The sequence below is a fragment of the Lissotriton helveticus genome, chromosome 7, assembly GCF_964261635.1.
Source record: "Lissotriton helveticus chromosome 7, aLisHel1.1, whole genome shotgun sequence".
NCBI lineage: Eukaryota > Metazoa > Chordata > Amphibia > Caudata > Salamandridae > Lissotriton > Lissotriton helveticus.
In genome coordinates, this window is record NC_136068.1 from 1,566,244,536 (window position 1) to 1,566,262,841 (window position 18,306).

Consider the following 18,306-nt stretch of genomic DNA (forward strand, 5'->3'; position numbering starts at 1 on the left):
GCATGGTTGTTCCCACCAACTCATAAAAATTTCTGCCTAGGCGTGTAGCGGCTCAATTCTCAGGGCATCGCTCCCAACGGCAGTGAGCTGGTCGGGGGGCCTTTACTGTATCTAAAGGACGTGTGTTGGGCAGATGAGGATGAAAAAAAAAATGAAAAAAAAAAACATGCGTGGTAAAGGAATGTGTAGTTAAGATGCATTTGTTGTTCTGACCACATTGTTAAGGAACGCTGTGTTTAGGCGTGCATGGTTTTGTCATACAAACGAGTCAGACATATGTGTGTGAGAATTTTCAGATATAAGCCTCGGTTTGATTCCCGAGATGAGTGCTGTCAATGGCCATGCGATCTACTCATCCAGCCCAGTTTTACGCCTTCAACCCTTGTGATAGTAACTGATGCTGGCATCAGCATTAACAGCTTTATCATACCGTAAAAAGGTGTAGAGAGGTACTGGCAGGACCCGTCATACATGCCACTAGGTACAGAAATAGTGCAAAGATTTTCAGCATTCCAGGTATGTATGTATGTATGTATGTATGTATGTATATAGTAGTTATGTAATGCAAAGCTAACCAAAAGGCAACACGGCTCTGTCCAGGTAAATCATAATGTTGCTTCCTGCAGCACTTCCCAGACGGTAAAGGAGGCAATTGTTTAGGCCGTATGCAGTAATTCTGCTATACCACTAGAGAGCATTCTAAGGCAGTGCCATACCTCACCTTATGGAAGCAGCATCCTTGCATGGATGCTCTTTTGTAAGAGAAAGACAGTCTACTGCTAATAAAGCAAGTCTGTATGTACCAGCACGAATATGAACGTAAATCATTTGCACCATATGCTGCTTTTCCTGAAATATACCTATGCCAATAAGCCCTACAACTCCCTCCTTGTCTTGCTAGATTAATTCTTTAAATTACCCTCTTTGTAGATTGGTCTAAATCAAGATGACTCCAGAGACACCCATTGACAACATGGGGGCAATGTACTTATTTTACATTAGCTGCTATTTTCACAGCTCTGGATAGTGTTATGTAGGAATCCGTGTTGTAAGAAATGGCGTAACACAGGCCCCCACAGCCTCCGTGGTGCGGGGGTCCCAAGCTTCGATGGGCCCCCTCAGCACAGTACTTTGGCCGTTGATCTCCTGATTTAGTCCGGAGGGGGCCCTCCACTGGCCTAGCAGGGGGCCCCCTCACATGTCGTTACACCAGTGGTTGTAAGCTCCTCTAGACGCCATCCAGCCTCAAATGTAGGTCCACATCATTGAGCATCAATGAGCAGTTGAGAAGGGTAGCAGCTGCTGCTCCTGGCTCGCCTTTACTACTGCTGACAATGCACTTTCTACCCCTGATCTCAAGGTCGGGAACAGGGTAGCAAAATGTTTCCACTCATTGCACATCAACAGCAAATAAGAGACCACTGAAGTACGAAGGGCTGGAAACAGCAGCAACCTTGTGATGTCACGGAAGAGTTAGAGAGTGTCTGAGGTCATTCCCTCTTCCCTGGGACTCTTAGTAAATTAAAATTACTGGATCCACGCTAATATTTAGTTTTAGGTCGAACACACCACAAAGCACAGCTTTCGGGTGGAAAAAGGTCTATTGTCAGCTTAACAAGAACGTATAGGGGTGGTTTATAAGCAAACATGTCACTTATATGAGGAGTTTAATAATCCAAGTGGCCCCAGACAAAAAAAAACCCTATCAAATCCATTCCAAGTTTTCCAAGCGAATATCATCTGTGGCAGCAATGAAGGCAGATTCCGTGCTGTGGTTGGGTCTGAAACCATACTTAGTGGTGTTGAGAAGTTGGTGGTCATTAGGGTATTTGGTGAGGCATCTATTGATGGTGTTCTTTAAGACCTTAGCTGGGACTGGTAGCAGGGAGATCGGTCTGTAGTTGGCGAGCATTGAAGGGACCAAGGAGGGTTTCTTCAGCAATGGGAGGACAAAGGAATGCTCTCAAGCATCTGGGAAGGTCGCTGAAGAGGTGGAGGCATTCAGAATGGGTGTGAGCATAGCACCGATAGGTTGCAGTCCTCTCGTGTAAGTAGGGTGGGGGCTGAAATCCGATGGGGCCACTGAGTGGATGGACTTCATGGGGGTTGCAGTTTCTTCATGGGTGATGACTGGCCATGTGGTTAGCATTGGTTCTTTGGGTAAGATCGGGAGACTTTTAGTAAGATCTGCCACGTCTATTTGTGGGCTGAAGTTGCTGTATATGGTGGTGATTTTGTTGCTGAAGAATTGAGAGAGATTGTTGCAGAGGTCCTTTGAGGGGTCGAGTGAGTGGCAGACATCCACTAGTGAGGTGAAATCCTTCACAATGGTGACGATTTCTGTGCTTCTGTTGGCGCTGGCATCGATGCAGTCCACCAGTGCGGCACTTTTGGTGATCCGGATCATTCAGTGGAAGAACCCATCATCCTTACCCTTTTTATTATTTGTGTGACACACTGAACTTGCATAGAGAACATATTCATTCTCTGGTTGTCTAGACCCATGTGCTGTTAACTAGTTTCCCCAAATCACTGTCCTTCATTTCTGTAATGTCACACAGTTACCTGTCTACTTTTTCGGATAAACATTTTTACTTTATGATCTTGTTCAGTTATCTGTCTTTTTCCTCTGGGTTACCTTGGTCAGATGACTTTACCCTAATATGTGTTTTGTTTCCAAAATTCACAGTCCTCCTGTGGTGTTACACAGTTACCTGTCTTCTTTCAGTAATTTAGCATCACATGTGATGTTACCCAGATACATCTCTTCTTTCTCTGATCACTGCCCTCGTATGATGTTACCTAGACACCTGTCTGGTTTCTTTCATTTACTGTTCTTGTATGATGTTATTCAGTTTCGTGTCTTCTTTACCTGATTCACTATTCTCGTGTGATCTCACTCAAATGTGATGTTACCAAGTCATTTCTCTTCTTGAGCTGATCACTATTTTCATGTGATGTTACCCTGCTATGTGTTAACCACGTTATCTGTGTTATTTTTCTGATTCTTTGACCCTATGTGCTGTTACCCAGTTTCCTAATAAGTTAAACCGTGTCTTGTTCCTGTTTAAACCTACTTGTCCGTGCTCCCACAATCATTGTACCCCCCACCCTCCCCCAGGACTATGCCGGTGTCTAACATAGTTGGGTGTATGTTTTACAGTCTGCTGACCTGTTACTCACATCTCCTTGAAGAATAGATGTTTGGCTTTACTCATGAGCTGGTTCCTATGGTTACATGAAGAGCAACCTCTTTCTGTTCCTCTGCCGCATATCCTCTTGTCCACTCAGGTCTCAGACACGCTGGAGATGCTCAACTCGGCTCTGAGGAGCGACCTCGCTCAACTAGAAGAGATCTTCTCCAAACGGACTGAGTTTGTGGTCATCATGCGGAACACTCGGCGGCAGGTGGAGTCGGTAACCCAGCACCTCAGTGGCATGTCCTTCTGGAAGGACGTCAAGCTGAGCCCTACCGCGGTGGCAGAGCAGGTCAATCTCATCGAAGACTACAGGCGAGTGTCGATGGCCAGCATTTAGTCAATGACAAAAGTTTACTGCTTACATGTTTCAAATTTTCCCGCAAAGATAATGCTTTATTAATGCAATGCACACCTTGGTGATAAACACACGTGGCTGGAACATTATGAAGTGTTCATATAGATTTCCACAGAATGTTCTCTTTTCACATATTCCTTCAACTGAGAAAGCAAAGCAAGGCACCGAAAGAATGGTCTAGTCTAGGAAATGCTTCCAGAGATCAATGAATGCAGAAAGATCCTATTAGTAGCCTGTTCTTTTCACAAGAATTACTTCTGTTGGCACAGCCACACTGGAAAGGTTGTTGACCATTGTTTTGGGGGGATACGTCAGTCTGGGCGATTATCGTAAGTGGGCTTATATGCTGGAATTGAGAAAGATCTCAAAAGTGGTGGTTCATTATCATTGTTGTTCAGACAAAGGGTCAGAACATGATCAGAGACTGTAAATATGGCCCAGCCGGCAATATAACTACGAGCAGCCATTTCTGCCATATTTGGAAGCTAGATCCAAAATCAAATGAAGCTTGTGTTTTTATCGCTTACAGAGACGCCCTTTATCCAATATTTAACACCTTCGACGCTCATGACGAGCTTAGCTCGTCATGAGCCACTGCGCTCCGGTGCTCATGACGAGCTCAGCTCGTCATGGCCCGTGGAATGCTCAGGTGCGGGGAGAATTCCCCGCTGTGCTGAGCGTTCCACGGGAGCCAATACACCTGTGACGAGCTCAGCTCGTCATGAGCACCGGAGCGCCGTAGCTCATGAAACATGGGGGCGCTGTGCGCGCCCCCTCCCCCCCCAGCACAGCGGGGGAATAACACCCGCAGTGAAGGGGTTAAATGCTGCCCGAGGCATCTTTGCGATTACTAAGAGGTGAATGGTAATATTGCACCCTGTGTGATATTTCTGTTTAAATTCTGATAATACTGGAGGTGTTTTGTTAATGCTACAGAAAAACATGCATTGGCAACACAAATAGATCTGACGTTTGCATGCTGGTGCAATGGTTCAATCAATAATCTCATATAGCATGACTACTCACCCAGGAGGGACTCTAAGCGCTAATGTTGAATTGTTTTAAAATATATATATATATTCATTGATTTTTGCCCACAAAACAAAACGATAAGTGAAGCAAAAATTCAGTAAACATAAAACAGATATGGTTAATTGTTGTTACATTCTTTTAGCAAGCATATGCCACAAAAATATAAACTAAAAGAAAATATGTTGCCACCTAAATGTTGCCATCGTATGATAAACGTTTTAAATTAAAAAGCATTTACTGATGTAGCTGTTTACTAGTGTTTTTTTTATGTAAGACTCTTTTCAGTTGTGCCACACGTCAGCATTTTTTGCGACAAGAAAAAAATCTCCATGTTTCCACTACGTGCTGAAATTGCCCAAGACTTCAGTGTTGCGATGTCAGTCGAACTCTTTATAATAGCAACTTTAAAAAAAGATAGCGGAAATAAATCACTACCTAACTGGGCATCTGAATTGCAGACAAAATAAATACTGATTATATAAAAGTAATTAAAAAATAATTAAACCACTTTTTGAATCAGCTTTGCCACTGTAGATAAATGAACTATTTTTAAGTGGATGTGAACAATGTGCACAAGCTTTGAGCAGTCATTCAAAGTAAAGGGAGCCAATGGGGAAAGTAGACTGATTTGTTGTCCCATACTGTACGTTGTAGTGGGCAGAAGCAGAATTTGAATGACAATTTAGCAGTTCAATGGATGCAGACTGCTGACTAGCAGTCCCTCTATGTATGTATATCGTGTTTAACTTTTTGGGAAAAACAGTAGTCTTGCGAGAGAACTAAAGCGAGAGCGACCCTTGACCCTGTTAGGTAGGTCGCTCCCCCTCCGCACACCACAGCCTGTGTGTCCCTGCCCCAGCTGCCACTGCTGAGGAAGTTCGAGGCCCTCTTCCACCCGCAGGCTCCCAACTGTGCCTCATCCCTGGTGGCCAGTGGTAGGACATAGGTTTGTATCTTCTCCTGTATCGTACTGTATTGCCTTTATTGTTATTCTGGTGTCTGTGACTGCTGTTGTCTGTTCTTCCCTGGTGCCTGTATCTGGTCTGTGCCCTCTTTTCCTTCTGTTCCCTTCGTTGTCCCCGTACTTCTGTGCCCGTTTTTGCCTTCTGTTCCCTTCGTTGCCCCCGGTATTCTGTGTCCGTTTTTGCCTTCTGTTGCCCCCGTACTTCTGTGCCCGTTTTGCCTTCTGTTCCCTTTTTGCCCCCGTATTCGGTGCCCTTTTGCCTTCTGATCCCCTCGTCGCCCCTCACAGCTCCCGCTCCAGCCGCTGCATCCCCTTCGGCCTGCCCCCCTGACCGCCCATTCACTGCCCCTGCCCTGCCTCCCGCCTCCCAGCTGCTCCTTCCTCCGACCTCCCGATATATGGCGGCCGCTGGGAGGCCGCGCCGAAGGCCCGCCTAAGGCAAGCCCGTCTGCGCCTGAACCACACCCAGCGCCAGAACCCCTGGTCCCCGCACCCGACACGACGGCCGCCGGCGCTACGATGCCAGCGCACTCCACGCTCTCAACTCCAGACGGACCAACACCTGCTTCAAAGCCGCCCCGAAATGCACACAGGGTCCCTTCACCTGCCGGAACTGCAGCTACACCAGCCTCAGAAATGACGAACCACCCGCCAAGAAAGGCCACAATCACCTCCAATGCATCCTACTGAACACCTGCTCCGCACGCAAACATGCCGTCGAGCTCTGGGACCTGCTCGACACTTCATCCCCGGACGTCGCCTTCCTGACAGAGACCTGGATGAACAACTCCTCCACACCCGACATTGCCATTGCCATCTCAGAAGGCTACCAGATCACCCGCAGAGACCGCACCCACGGAGTCGGAGGAGGAATCGGCATCGTCCACAAGAACTGCATCAGGGTCTCGACCAGCACCGACGACACTCTCAGCACCGCCAAACACATGCATTTCCAGATCCACACAGACCCCAACTCCACCCTCAGAGGCACCCTCGTCTAGAGACCGACCCGGACCCCGACCCCAGTTCAGCGACTCCATCGCCGACTTCACCAGCACGCACGCCCTGACCTCCACCATCCTCCTCGGAGACCTGAACTTTCACCTCGAGAACAACAACGACAGAAACTCCACCCCCCTGATCGATAAACCTCGCCAACCTCGGACTGAGGCAACTCGTCACAACGCCTACCCACTCTGCCGGCCACACGCTCGACCCCGTCTTCTCCTTAAGCTCCCACGTCTCCTTCAGCCACACCACCAAACGCCCCTGGACCGACCACCGGGTCATCCACTTCACCTACCAGAAACCCACCACACACCACCGCACCCCGCCGCTGCTGGAGCAAAATCACTGAAGACCAACTACATGCAAACCTCACTCTCAGCCCGCCCACCGAACCCTCCAACACCGACGACGCTGCCCACAGCCTCAGACGCTGGATCGATGACTGCGCCAACACCCTTGCCCCGCTGAAGAAACCCTCCTACAGAGACACCAGCAAGAGGCTGGCTGGTTCACCCCAGAACTCCTAGCCTCCAAGCGAGCCTGCCGGACACTAAAGAAGAAACGGCACAGTGAACAGACTCCGGACAGCCACGCAGCCCACAAGGTCACCATCCGCAACCACCATCACCTCATCAGGACTGCCAAGAGGACCTCCTTCAAAGACCGCCTTGACAACAATGCACACAATAGCAAGGAGCTCTTCAAAATCGTGAAGGAACTCTCCAACCCCAGCTCCAACACCAACAACATCCCGCCGTCGCAAGCCGTGTGTGACACCCTTGCCACTTTTTTCCACCGCAAGATAGCAGACATCCATGACAGCTTCAACACCCAGACAGCCCCAACAGACATCAACACAACATACTCTCCACACACCATCGACCACGACCCGCTGCTAGCCTGGGCCAACATGAGCATTGTTGATACCATCAAGACCATGAGCACTATCCACTCCGGCTCCCCGTCAGATCCATTCCTGCACATCTTCAACAAAGCCAGCAGCTCCACCGCACCCCATCTGCGCAACGTCATCAATCTCTCCCTCGAGACCATGACCTTCCCAGAGAGCTGGAAACACGCCGAGATCAATGCCCTACTCAAAAAACACAAGGTGGACCCAAGAGAACTCAATAACTTCTGGTCCATCTCTCTGCTTCTGTTCCAGGCCAAGGTCATCAAGAAGATCGTCAAAAAACAGCTAACCTGATACCTCGAAGAAAACAGAATCCTGGACCCTTCCCAGTCAAGGTTCCGCAGCAACCACAGCACCGATACTGCCCTCATTGCCGCCACCGATGACAACGGTGAGACCGCGGCCCTCATCCTCCTGGACCTCTCTGCCGCCTTCGACACCGTTTGCCACTGCACACTACGGGCACGCCTCCAGGCTGTAGGGATCCAAGACAAGGGTCTGGAATGGACCACCTCCTTCCTCTCCGTCAGAACCCAGAGCGTCCGCCTCCCCCCATTCCAACCTGAAGCCTCCTAGATCATCTGTGGTGTACCCCAGGGATCTTCCCCCAGCCCAACACTATTCAACATCTACATGGCCGGCTCGCACACGTCGCCCGACAGCACAACCTCAACATAATCTCCTACGCAGACGAAACTGAACTGATCCTCTCCTTCACCAAGGACCCCATCACCGCCAAATCCAACCTCCACGAAGGAATGAAGGCAGTCACCGACTGGATGAAGATTAGCCGACTGAAGCTGAACGCGGACAAGACGGAGGTCCTCATCCTCGGCTCCAACCCTTCAGCCTGGGATGACTCCTGGTGGCAGACGGCACTGGGGGCAGCCCGACACCCACCGACCACGCACGCAACCTGGGAATCATCCTCGACTCGACGCTCTCCATGACCAAGAAACCGTCTCCTCCTCCTGCTTCAACACCCTACGCATGCTCCGCAAGATCTACAGGTGGATCCCGACAGATAAAAGAAGACCAGTCACCCAGGCCCTCGTCAGCAGCAGACTCGACTACGAAACGCCCTCTACGCGGGAGCCCCAACCAAGCTCATCAAATGACTGCAACGCATCCAAAACGCCTCTGCACAACTGATCCTTGACGTACCACGGCACAGCCACATCACCCCCACCTGAGAAACCTACACTGACTCCCCGTCAACAAGACCGGCCAAGCCTACCTCAACAGACGACTTTCCTTCTACATTCCCAACCTCCAGCTCTGCTCCGCTGACCTCACACTCGCCACCGTCCCTCGTATCCCAAGAACAACCACCGGTGGGAGATCCTTCTCCCACCTCGCCGCCAAGACCTGGAACACACTCTCACTGAGCCTACGAAAGACCCAAGGCCTGCTGACCTTCAGGAGGATACTCAAGACCTGGCTGTTTGACCAGTAGCGCCCCCCCCCCCCCCAGCGTCTTGAGACCCTCGCGGGTTTGAAATGACTGATTGATAGCTGTTTCAAAGGCTGACATTGTAACAGACTAGCATAATTTCCACCAACTTCAAATTGAGGGGAAATGTCATGATGCACCATAATTTAAAAAATCACATATTGAGGTATTACCAGGCAAGTATCCCAAGAAAAAAAGACTCTGACGGGTGGGCATATTAATTGTAGAAAGATCTCATCATCAGATGAACATGCCAATAGAAAGATTACGAGAGATCAAGGATACTGCAAAGATGTCCCGGAACTCTTCCAAAAGGAATGCTGTTTATAAAAGGCTTTGATAACAGCATCTGTTAGTGAGTCTTATAGCCACAGATTGGAATCTGCTTCACTCCTAGTGCCACGGAACCCTGCCAACTGCACTGTGGGCTTCTTTTGAGTCCAACAGTGATGTCACCCTGACTCATAGGCAGCCTGGCACATTCTACTTTGGTGCTGTGCTAGAAACAATGAATTCAGACAAGGCAAAAGTGGGAAGCTGAAAGCTTGGATGCCAGCCATTCAAAAGGATTTATTCACATTGCCTTCTATATAAAAAATAAAAAGCTGCTTATCTTCCCATTACTTCTCTCTTGGAGAAAGTTGCGGCGGTTGGGTAATAATCTTCTCCCAGAGATCTTCAGCAGTAACAATAGCTTGTGGAGCAGCTCCACTTAAGGACTTTTTACAGTAACAATATATTCTGGAGCTGCTCCTCTCAGAGACAACCTCATTAACAATCTTGCGTAGAGAAGCTACTCTAAGACATTGTCTGCAGTAATATTCTGCTGTGTGGTAACTAATCTGAGAGATTGTTGGACCCAGTGGTTTCGGGCTGGCTGAGACGCTTCGAAGCCAGTCAAAATCCACTGTTCCAAATATGATGAGTATGATACACTTGTCTGATAACCTGTGTTCACCCTCTGGTAGCTTGACACTGAGCAGTCAGGCTTATCCTCAGCACTCGAGTGTAAAGTGTTAGCACAACCCCCACTTTATCGACACACTGCGTACACTACAAAAATATGCCACACCATATGCATAAAACACTTGTCTTTGTCTTTGTCGGACTTTCCCATTAGTAGAAAGGTCAAACAGTCACAGATTTTTGACTATGCCTCATAACCCAGTCCCTCAGTGATTCAACTACACCAGCCAGCGATAGAATGAAATGAAATGAAAATAACATTTGTAGAGCGTGATGGCTACCCTGAGGCGTCCCAGCGCTATAGACAGGACGTGTACATGGAAGGGAAGGCCAAGTGAGGGGAATTAGTGAAAGAGGAATGTCTTTTGAAGTTTGCGGATAGACAATAAGTTGGGTTCTGTTCGTAGCAGGAGAGGAAGAGAGTTCCACAGCTTGGATGTGTTATAAGAAAAAGAGCTGCCGCCACATCTCGCTCTTTTGATTTTGGGGATGAGGGCGAGGTGGGCTGAAGTTGATCAAGCTGTCTGCGAGGCTGATAGGGGGAGACCAGTGACTGACATATATCTGGGCCGGTATTCCAGAGTGTTCTATGTGCAATACATAGGGCCTTGAACTGAATTTGTTCCCTGACTGGGAGCCAGGGGAGGTTTTTCAGTCCAGGTTTGGGGGAGAGTCGGAGTGGAATTTGCAGAAGGGTACGGGCGGCACAATTTTTGATAATCTGAAGTTTGTGAACAGTGGATTGAGGGCCCCCCAGATATAGAGCGTTCCCGTAGTCCAAGCGGGACAAGATGAGGCCCTGAACTATGATTTGTCTCGCCTGGAGTGGGAGCAGGGAAAGGATTTTGCGTAATAGTCTGAGTAGGCCATAACAGGAGGCGGAAAGCATCACTGCTTGGTGGTTAAAGTTGAGTGATTGGTCCAGCCAAAAGGCCAGACTTTTTATTTTACTTTTTGGAGGCGGGGGGACCAAGGCAGGCGGGCCACAGTAGGTTGGAATTGGGTGGAGGGGAGTGCCTCAGGAACATCAGCTCTGTTTTTTCGCCATTTAGTTTGATGCAGGAATAGGTCATCCAATTAGCCACCTCCTCGAGGCAGCCGCTCAGATTAGGTGAGGCAGCGTTAGCTGGTTAAGAGCCACCACAGTTGTCATCGGCATAGGTGATAATTTTTATGCCAAAAGGGCAACGATCTCGGCTAGGGGGCTCATGTAAACGTTGAATAAGGTAGGGCTCAGGGAGGAGCCCTGAGGAACACCACATCTGAGCGGGAGACTGGAGGAGGAGGAATTGTCCTCAAAGACTTGGAAAGAACGATCGGCTAGAAAGGACCTAAGCCAGGTGATGGCTTTCCCTGAAACATCTAAGTTGTTAAATCGGTGGAGGGGTGTCTCGTGATTTACAGGGTCGAACGCGGCACTTAAGTCTAAGAGAATAATCGCCACGTTTCCCCCTGGTCAAGAATTTGTCTGGCCTCCTCCATTACTGCGAGGAGGGCAGACTCGGCTCTGTTTGGAAGAGATCGAGCAGACGGTTGGCCTTCAGAAATTCAACCAATGTCGCGTTAATATGCTTCTCCACGATCTTGCTAAGCCAAGGTAATAGGGAGATTGGCCTATAGTTGCTGGGGTTGTCATGGTCAAGAGTGGTTTTTTTTTAAGATTGCCCTAACCATGGCGTGCTTCCATAGGGGGGGCACTATGCATGATGAAATTGAGGCGTTAAGTAAATCCAAGACAGTTGGGAGAATGTTATCAATAGGCTCGTTGGGTGGCTGGGTCGAGAGGGGAGCCGGATTTAACCTTGTGCATGAGGGAGAATAGCGCGCTGGGTTCAAGGGGGGGGAAGGAGTCTAGATAGGCTGCAGGTCCTGATTCGGGGCTTGTGGGATGCGTCAGAGCCGGGACACACTGGAAGGGGGGGAAGGAGGTATAGATGCTTTGTATTTTGTGAAGGAAAAAGTTCTGCCAGTTTGTTGCATGTTGTGGCGTCCGTTGTGTTAGGAGGTTTCTCAAGAGGTTTAAGCAAGGTTTTATCAATACAGTAGATTTCCTTAGGGGCAGAGGCGGTGGCTTTGATTTTTTATTAATAGAATATTGCTTGGGAAGCTTTGATTTCGTTCTTGTATAATTTTATTGTGACCCTGTACCTGGTTTTGTTGAGTGGGGAGTACTCCGTCTGCCATTTCGATACAACTGCACCTGCTGGTGCCCCACTGGCTAGACACTTGAAACCACCTCAAACAGAAAGAAGCAGTTACTTTGTTTTGTTCATCCGGCTTACACCTCCAGGTGCCCAGAGCCACCTGCATGAGTGCGGGATTTCGATCCCCCCATAGACAAAAGGTTGTGACCCAGGAAGCTGGCACACTTCCAAGTCTGGAGAAATGTTTCCCCTAAAGCGGAGGTGTGACCTTCTGTAGCCCTCGGCAGTCAGCAGTAGGTGCTTACAAGGCACACCGAACCTCTTGGGCCTCGCCATGGTATTCTCCACAACAGAGCAAATTGTAGCATGAGCCCAAGGAGAGGGAGACAACGAGCTGGAACAGAGGCCGCAATGTCAGGCACTGTCATCCTCCCGATCTGGAGGCCAAAGACAGTCTCAGCTCCAAACTCAGGCTCCCCAATACACCTCGGGCACCATACTCTGTGGAGCGCAAGTTAGCACACGTCCCCTAGTTGCAAGCATCGGTCCCTCGGATTCTTCAAGCTTCTACTGCACTCCTCAAACTCCTCACATCCAGGCACCTCAGGTGGCTCTGGACGCCTCTAGCACAGCGAGATGATGGTGTAAGTCAACACGGTCCTTGTTCCAACCACAAATCACTTCCACCTGTCTCCGCCGCACCTCATGCGGTCCTTATGATCTCATGGAGACAGTGAGAACCTCTGTGTCCCTAGGATCTCATTGACAGGAGGCCAGCTCACTGGCTCTTGGAGAACACTTTAGGACCAAGGCCACAACAGTTGACACTAAGCTACAGGCCAACAACATCCAGGCAAAATCTACCAAGTGATAACCCCCCTCCTAGTCCAGTTGCAGTCCCTCTTGCACTAATGATACCCATTTTGATGTCCCACAGTGAACCAGAGTAGTGTGGTTCCAAATTCAAAAGTGTCTCCACTTTTGGAGGCCAGAGCCCAAGTAGTTATCCCCACAATGGCCTTTGAAGATACAATCAGTTCAAAAGGCCATCTTTGACATGCAGAGGCCTCCCTAAATGTTGTCCTGTCTGTCATCCTACCCCAGGAGGTTTGATCATTATCTTTAGTGGGGTCAAGACCCGGCCCCTTGGAATGCAGGTGCCAATTTCACCCCAACGTAACATCCCAGAAAGTTCCCTCAAAGTCAGAGGTTTGCAGTTTCCCATTAGCCCTTAGTTTATGGCCTTCTATCGGGTAGGCACAGAGCAAAAAGTTGAGGGAAAGCACACTAGAAAGAGCCATTTCCAGCAGAGATCTTCTGCAGTAATAATCTCGTGCAGCGCCTCCTCTGAGAGATGTTCTGCAGCAACAATGTCCTGTGCAGTAGCACCTCTGAGGGATATTCTGTAGCAGCAATATCATGTGCAGCAACTCCTATCAGCGACCTTCCGTGGGAACAATCTCATCTACCGGAGCGACTCTGCCAGATATTCTGTAGCATCAATCTCATGTAGTGCCGTTCGTCTGAGAGATATTCTGTAGTATGAGTCTCATGAGCTGCAGCTCTTCTCATGAGAGGTATCAAACTAATATTGCAGCAGCTCCTATCGGTGATTATCTCCATGTTAGATATCACTCTAACATGGAGCACCTCATCATACCCTCTGAGATATCTTCTGCAGCATCAATATAACGTGGAGCACCTCGTCTCAGTGATCTTCTGTGGTATCAGCCTCATGTGCAGCAGCTCTTCTCAGAGATCATCTGCAGTAGCAATATCTTATGCAGCAGTGCTTCTCTGCGATCTTCTGCAGTATCGATGTCATGTGCAGCACCTCCTTTCAGAGATCTTCTGCAACCTCATCTGGAGGAGCTCCTCACAGAGATCTTCTCCAGTAGCTTTGTCATGTTCAGCAGCTCCTCCCAGGGATCTTCTGTATTTTCAATCTCATGTGGAGCCGCATCTCCCAGGGATCTTTTGCAGAAGCTACCTCAAGTGTGGAAGGTCCTATTAGAGGTCTTCTGTAGCATCAATCTCCTGTGCAGCAGCTCTTCTCAGAGATCTACTGCAGTATCAATCTCACGAGCAGCAGCTCCTATCAGCGAATTTCTGTAGTATCAATCTTGTGTGCGGAAACATCTCTGAGAAAGATTTAGTAGTATCAATCTCATGTGCCGCAGCTCTTCTCAGAGAGATTTTCTGCAAGATTGAGCACATGGAGCACGTCAGTGGGTCATCTGGGAGATCTTTTGCAGTATCAATCTAACATGGGGCACCTTATCTCAGTGATCTTCTGCAGTAGCAATCTCATGTGCAGCAACTCATCTCTGAGAATAAGAATTATGTGATGGGATGTTTACCCTACCAGTGATATGGTCACACATCACGTCTTGCCCCAATTATGAACTTTCTATTACCTACCTCAGAAAGGACTCTGCCAGTGATATTATTAGCAGCAGCACTTGTTGTCATATTTTCTTCTCAGCCCACCATGTAATTTGCAGAATAACTGGAGGAAACATATGGCATTATTTAGAGTTTGGGGGATGGTGCACTCCATGACAAGTGTGGCTGCTATCCAGTAGCGGCTGCTATTGGGCAGTCGTGGTGGGGCAGAAGGAGGGGGATTAAGAAAAAAGAAGAATGTACTAACCTGCTGGCTGCCGCTTCTCCTTCTTCCTCTATGGTTGATGCAGGAAACAGACTCCCCTAGCCAATCATGATGCTGCTGTCACCAGTATGACAGCAATGCTGTGATTGGTCTGAGCGACATGGTTCAATGCTAAGACAGGCAGTGTGAGCCTGTACTTGTTCTCCACCCAGGCTGTGCAATACAGTAAGGTGGAGAACATGCAAAGTGCGCATGTCTGTTTGATCGCCCCAAGACGGACGGCCAAACCATCTTGCACACTTAGAAAGTGCCCACCACTGCTCACCCCAGCTCTGTGGGCAGTCCTGCCCCTCACCTTCAGAGCATTCTAAAAAATAAAATAATAATAACACGGTGTTATTATCAGTTTATTTTTCCTGTGGGGCGATGCTCCTCCACCTTAGCTATCCCGTCTGCTGTGATACAAGAGCAATATAGCCTATAGCATTTGTAAAATGGCAGATGGGATATCCACCACATTTTAGCAGATTATCCTGCCCTCCAAACTGTAAATAAGGTCACTAAAGAGTTCTCTGAGAACTGCCAAAAGATGGGTGATATTAAGATTGGGGCGAGGGTGTGGACTAACGGCTAAGGCGGTTACACAGTTTCTTGTGATTCTGGGCAAATCACTTAATCTCCCCGTGCATAACAAAAATTAATGTGTCCGTCTGTAACGCATCTGGTGCTCATGTAAAGCACTCTGATACCTTCAGGTTGAGTTTGCGCTACCCCCCCCCAAAAAAAAATTAATAATAACTTGCACTATTACAGCTATATCTTCAAATAATTGTAAAATGTGTAAATCTGTGGAACCTAAAAAAGGTCTTGTGCACGTATTCCCTACCGTTACTGACAAGTGTATGACGATGCCTTTGTCACTACAGCACATTTCCTCTGACTCCTAATAGGACCAGTTAACCACTACTATCAGGTTGGCATCAACCTTGCGTAAATGATTATTGCACTGTGGGGTTTTAACAGTGTTTAATAGGTGACATTGACTGTAGATGGCAAGCAGAGACATTCATTTTTGGGGACTAGGTCTTATTTTTAATCATCAGACTTTGACTCAGAGCAAGACAGGAAAAGGCAGATGTGATAGAAAGAAAGAGGATGTGAAAATGTATAAAACAGTGACAATTTGAAAAAACTGGGAAGAAAAAGACCCTGCAAAATTGCAAATAAAGAGTTAGAACTGTAGGCTGTTGGAATAAGAGGCATTAGGTCAAACGGAGACACATCAGCCTTAATATTAGCAGTGGCGGCTGCTACAGAGCAGGGGTGGTAAGGGGGCGGGAGGAGGATAAAAAAAATCAAAAAGATCACTTACCTGATTATGGTTGCAGCTTCTCTTTTGTGTTCTTCTCTTCCTTACTCCTGGCAGCACACACGCTCCTCTTAGCCAATCATGACGCTGCTGTCACCTGCATGACAGCAGTGTCATGATTGATTTGAGCATTAGGAACCGTAGGACAGGTCTGTGCAACACAGCAAATTGGCGAAATGCTTAGTGAGTATGACTGTCCACCCAAGACGGCAGGCCAATCTGTCATGCGCACTTATGGTGTATACATATTTCCTCCTCCCTGTGACCCCAGCCCAGCCCTGCCCTGCCCTAACCTGGCCCCATAGCATGTACTAAAAATAAAAATTATAATAACGTTGTGTTGTTATCATTTTATTTTTCCTTTTTCTACTGCTCTGAGAGCAGTGGGGCGACGCTGAAACTGGGTATTCAGCATGGTGGGCTCTTATGAAAATATTTGAGTGCTTGCACTTTCGGAGGTCTTTTACATATTAAACGCTGGTTTAGAGGTCGTTTTCCCCACTCAGCACTAAACAAGCCTCTTATTGTCTCCGTGTGTGGCTGTGCAGCGTCAGAGTGTGAGGGGGTGTCCTCCCTCAAAGTTTCCCGCTTGAATTCACTGACTGACTCTCTCCCTCTGTCCCTGCAGGTGGCTGGCCTACATACTACTGCTCCTCCTCGATCTCATTATCTGCCTCTTCACTTTGCTGGGACTCGCCAAGCAGATCAAGTGGCTGGTTATTGTGTAAGTACGCCACCTGGTGTTCATTACGTGCACTGCAGCCTTTCTGGAAACAAGAAAGGGGACGACATACGCTCGAAGCTGCCCGTCTCCATGCTAATGGTGCGTCAGCCTCCTCTCTCGCGGTGTTTACATGTACAGCTTTGCGAGTCTTGGGGAAAAAATTTAACACCAGGTTGTTGTATTTCCATTTCTTGGAGTGCGTAAGTGTCAATAAACTTAGATCTGCAACTGAGAGCTTCCTACTGTGCAGCATCATTTCACAAAGTTTCACCATTAGATTCAGAGTTATAAAACAAAAGCTGTAAGATGCGCTTTCGCACCACCCTCATATATCTGAGGGCCAAGGCTTTAGTAGCACCCATGTACTATGGCGCAAGGGTGTCTTCGTTGGCGCTAGGCTGCTGCAAGTGTCCCAGCGCATGGAGAAAGCAGAACTGCTACATTTCTAGTAAGATATGGTGCAGTTCTGCGCTCTCCAAGTGTTGCAAGGCTTCTTTGCAAATGTGCGCCCAGATGCACAAAGTAGTGGCATAGCTTACATTTATAAGGCCCCCCCCCTTCTGGATGGGAAGAGGGCCCCTGCATCTCCCATATCTCAAAGATATTCATTGGCCTTAGGCGGACAGGGTACACCCTGAATGGCTGGGGGACCTTGAAGGGTTGGGACCCCCTCCGCCTCACTGGTTGCAGGGGCCTACATTACGCTACTCACTCAAAGCCTGATGTAATCTCTGCTCATTCACAAAATATTCATGGATAGGTACGTCTCTGCAGTGTACTAGTCCTTGCAGTGCACAGCTAACCTGTACACAGCTTCATGAATGTACCTTCGACGTACCTCCCATCTGATCTCCCGCACACCCAGATACTCAGCAGAGCAGAGCACGTCTCGTCTAGTCCAGCGCACTTCAGTCCTCACCCGCAGACCCCTTTACTGATCCTGTACTGAGGCGCACACAGGGCTTTGCCAGTTCACGTCAAGGCTGACACGCAGTACTCCCCAATATTCCAGTATTGAAACCACTGTATGTCTCTTACCACGCACCTCAGTCCTAGCCTGCTAAAGATCTGCTTTTTCTATACTGAGACACCAAAACGCCTATACCAATGTGGCTCATTGCTGAATTGTAGCCACTGTTACTATTTCAGAACAGGGATGCACAAACAACTCTGTCAATACCCCTCAATCATTCCCCGCGTCCCTGTCATTCCAATATTAGCAGTCCATGGGCTGAGCAATCCGAATTCTCACAGTGAGGGCTCTAACTGGTAATAAAGACCCATTTTCGAGAACTTTGAAAATTTTATGTAATTATATTTCACCAACAAATCAGAATGTGACTAGCAAACTGTTTTTGGCTTCTGCTTTTTAGCTCTTCTCAAAGTACTCTTGATGATATCACTCAACAATTTCAATCGACCAATATTGCTTTGCAAGTATATTAGGGAAAAGCTCAAATGATCCCTAGAGACTTCTCTGAATGAATGTTGTTCCCACTGCTCATGCTCTAAAAGCTTTAATGAACGCTCTTGAGTGCATTGTCATTTAGATAATTGCCATTCACAC

At 48.1% G+C, this 18,306-nt stretch overlaps 1 protein-coding gene across 3 annotated transcripts in view; it reads left to right on the plus strand.

Annotated features, from left to right (window-relative positions):
* TTYH1 (tweety family member 1) overlaps nucleotides 1–18,306 on the plus strand; it is a 271,334-nt gene that overhangs the window by 206,498 nt on the left and 46,530 nt on the right. For all 3 annotated transcript variants that reach the window (XM_078655064.1, XM_078655065.1, XM_078655063.1), the window contains exons 4-5: nucleotides 3,292–3,512; nucleotides 16,644–16,739. In XM_078655064.1, the coding sequence (XP_078511190.1) occupies nucleotides 3,292–3,512; nucleotides 16,644–16,739 (317 nt within the window). The remainder of the gene's footprint in view (nucleotides 1–3,291; nucleotides 3,513–16,643; nucleotides 16,740–18,306) is intronic.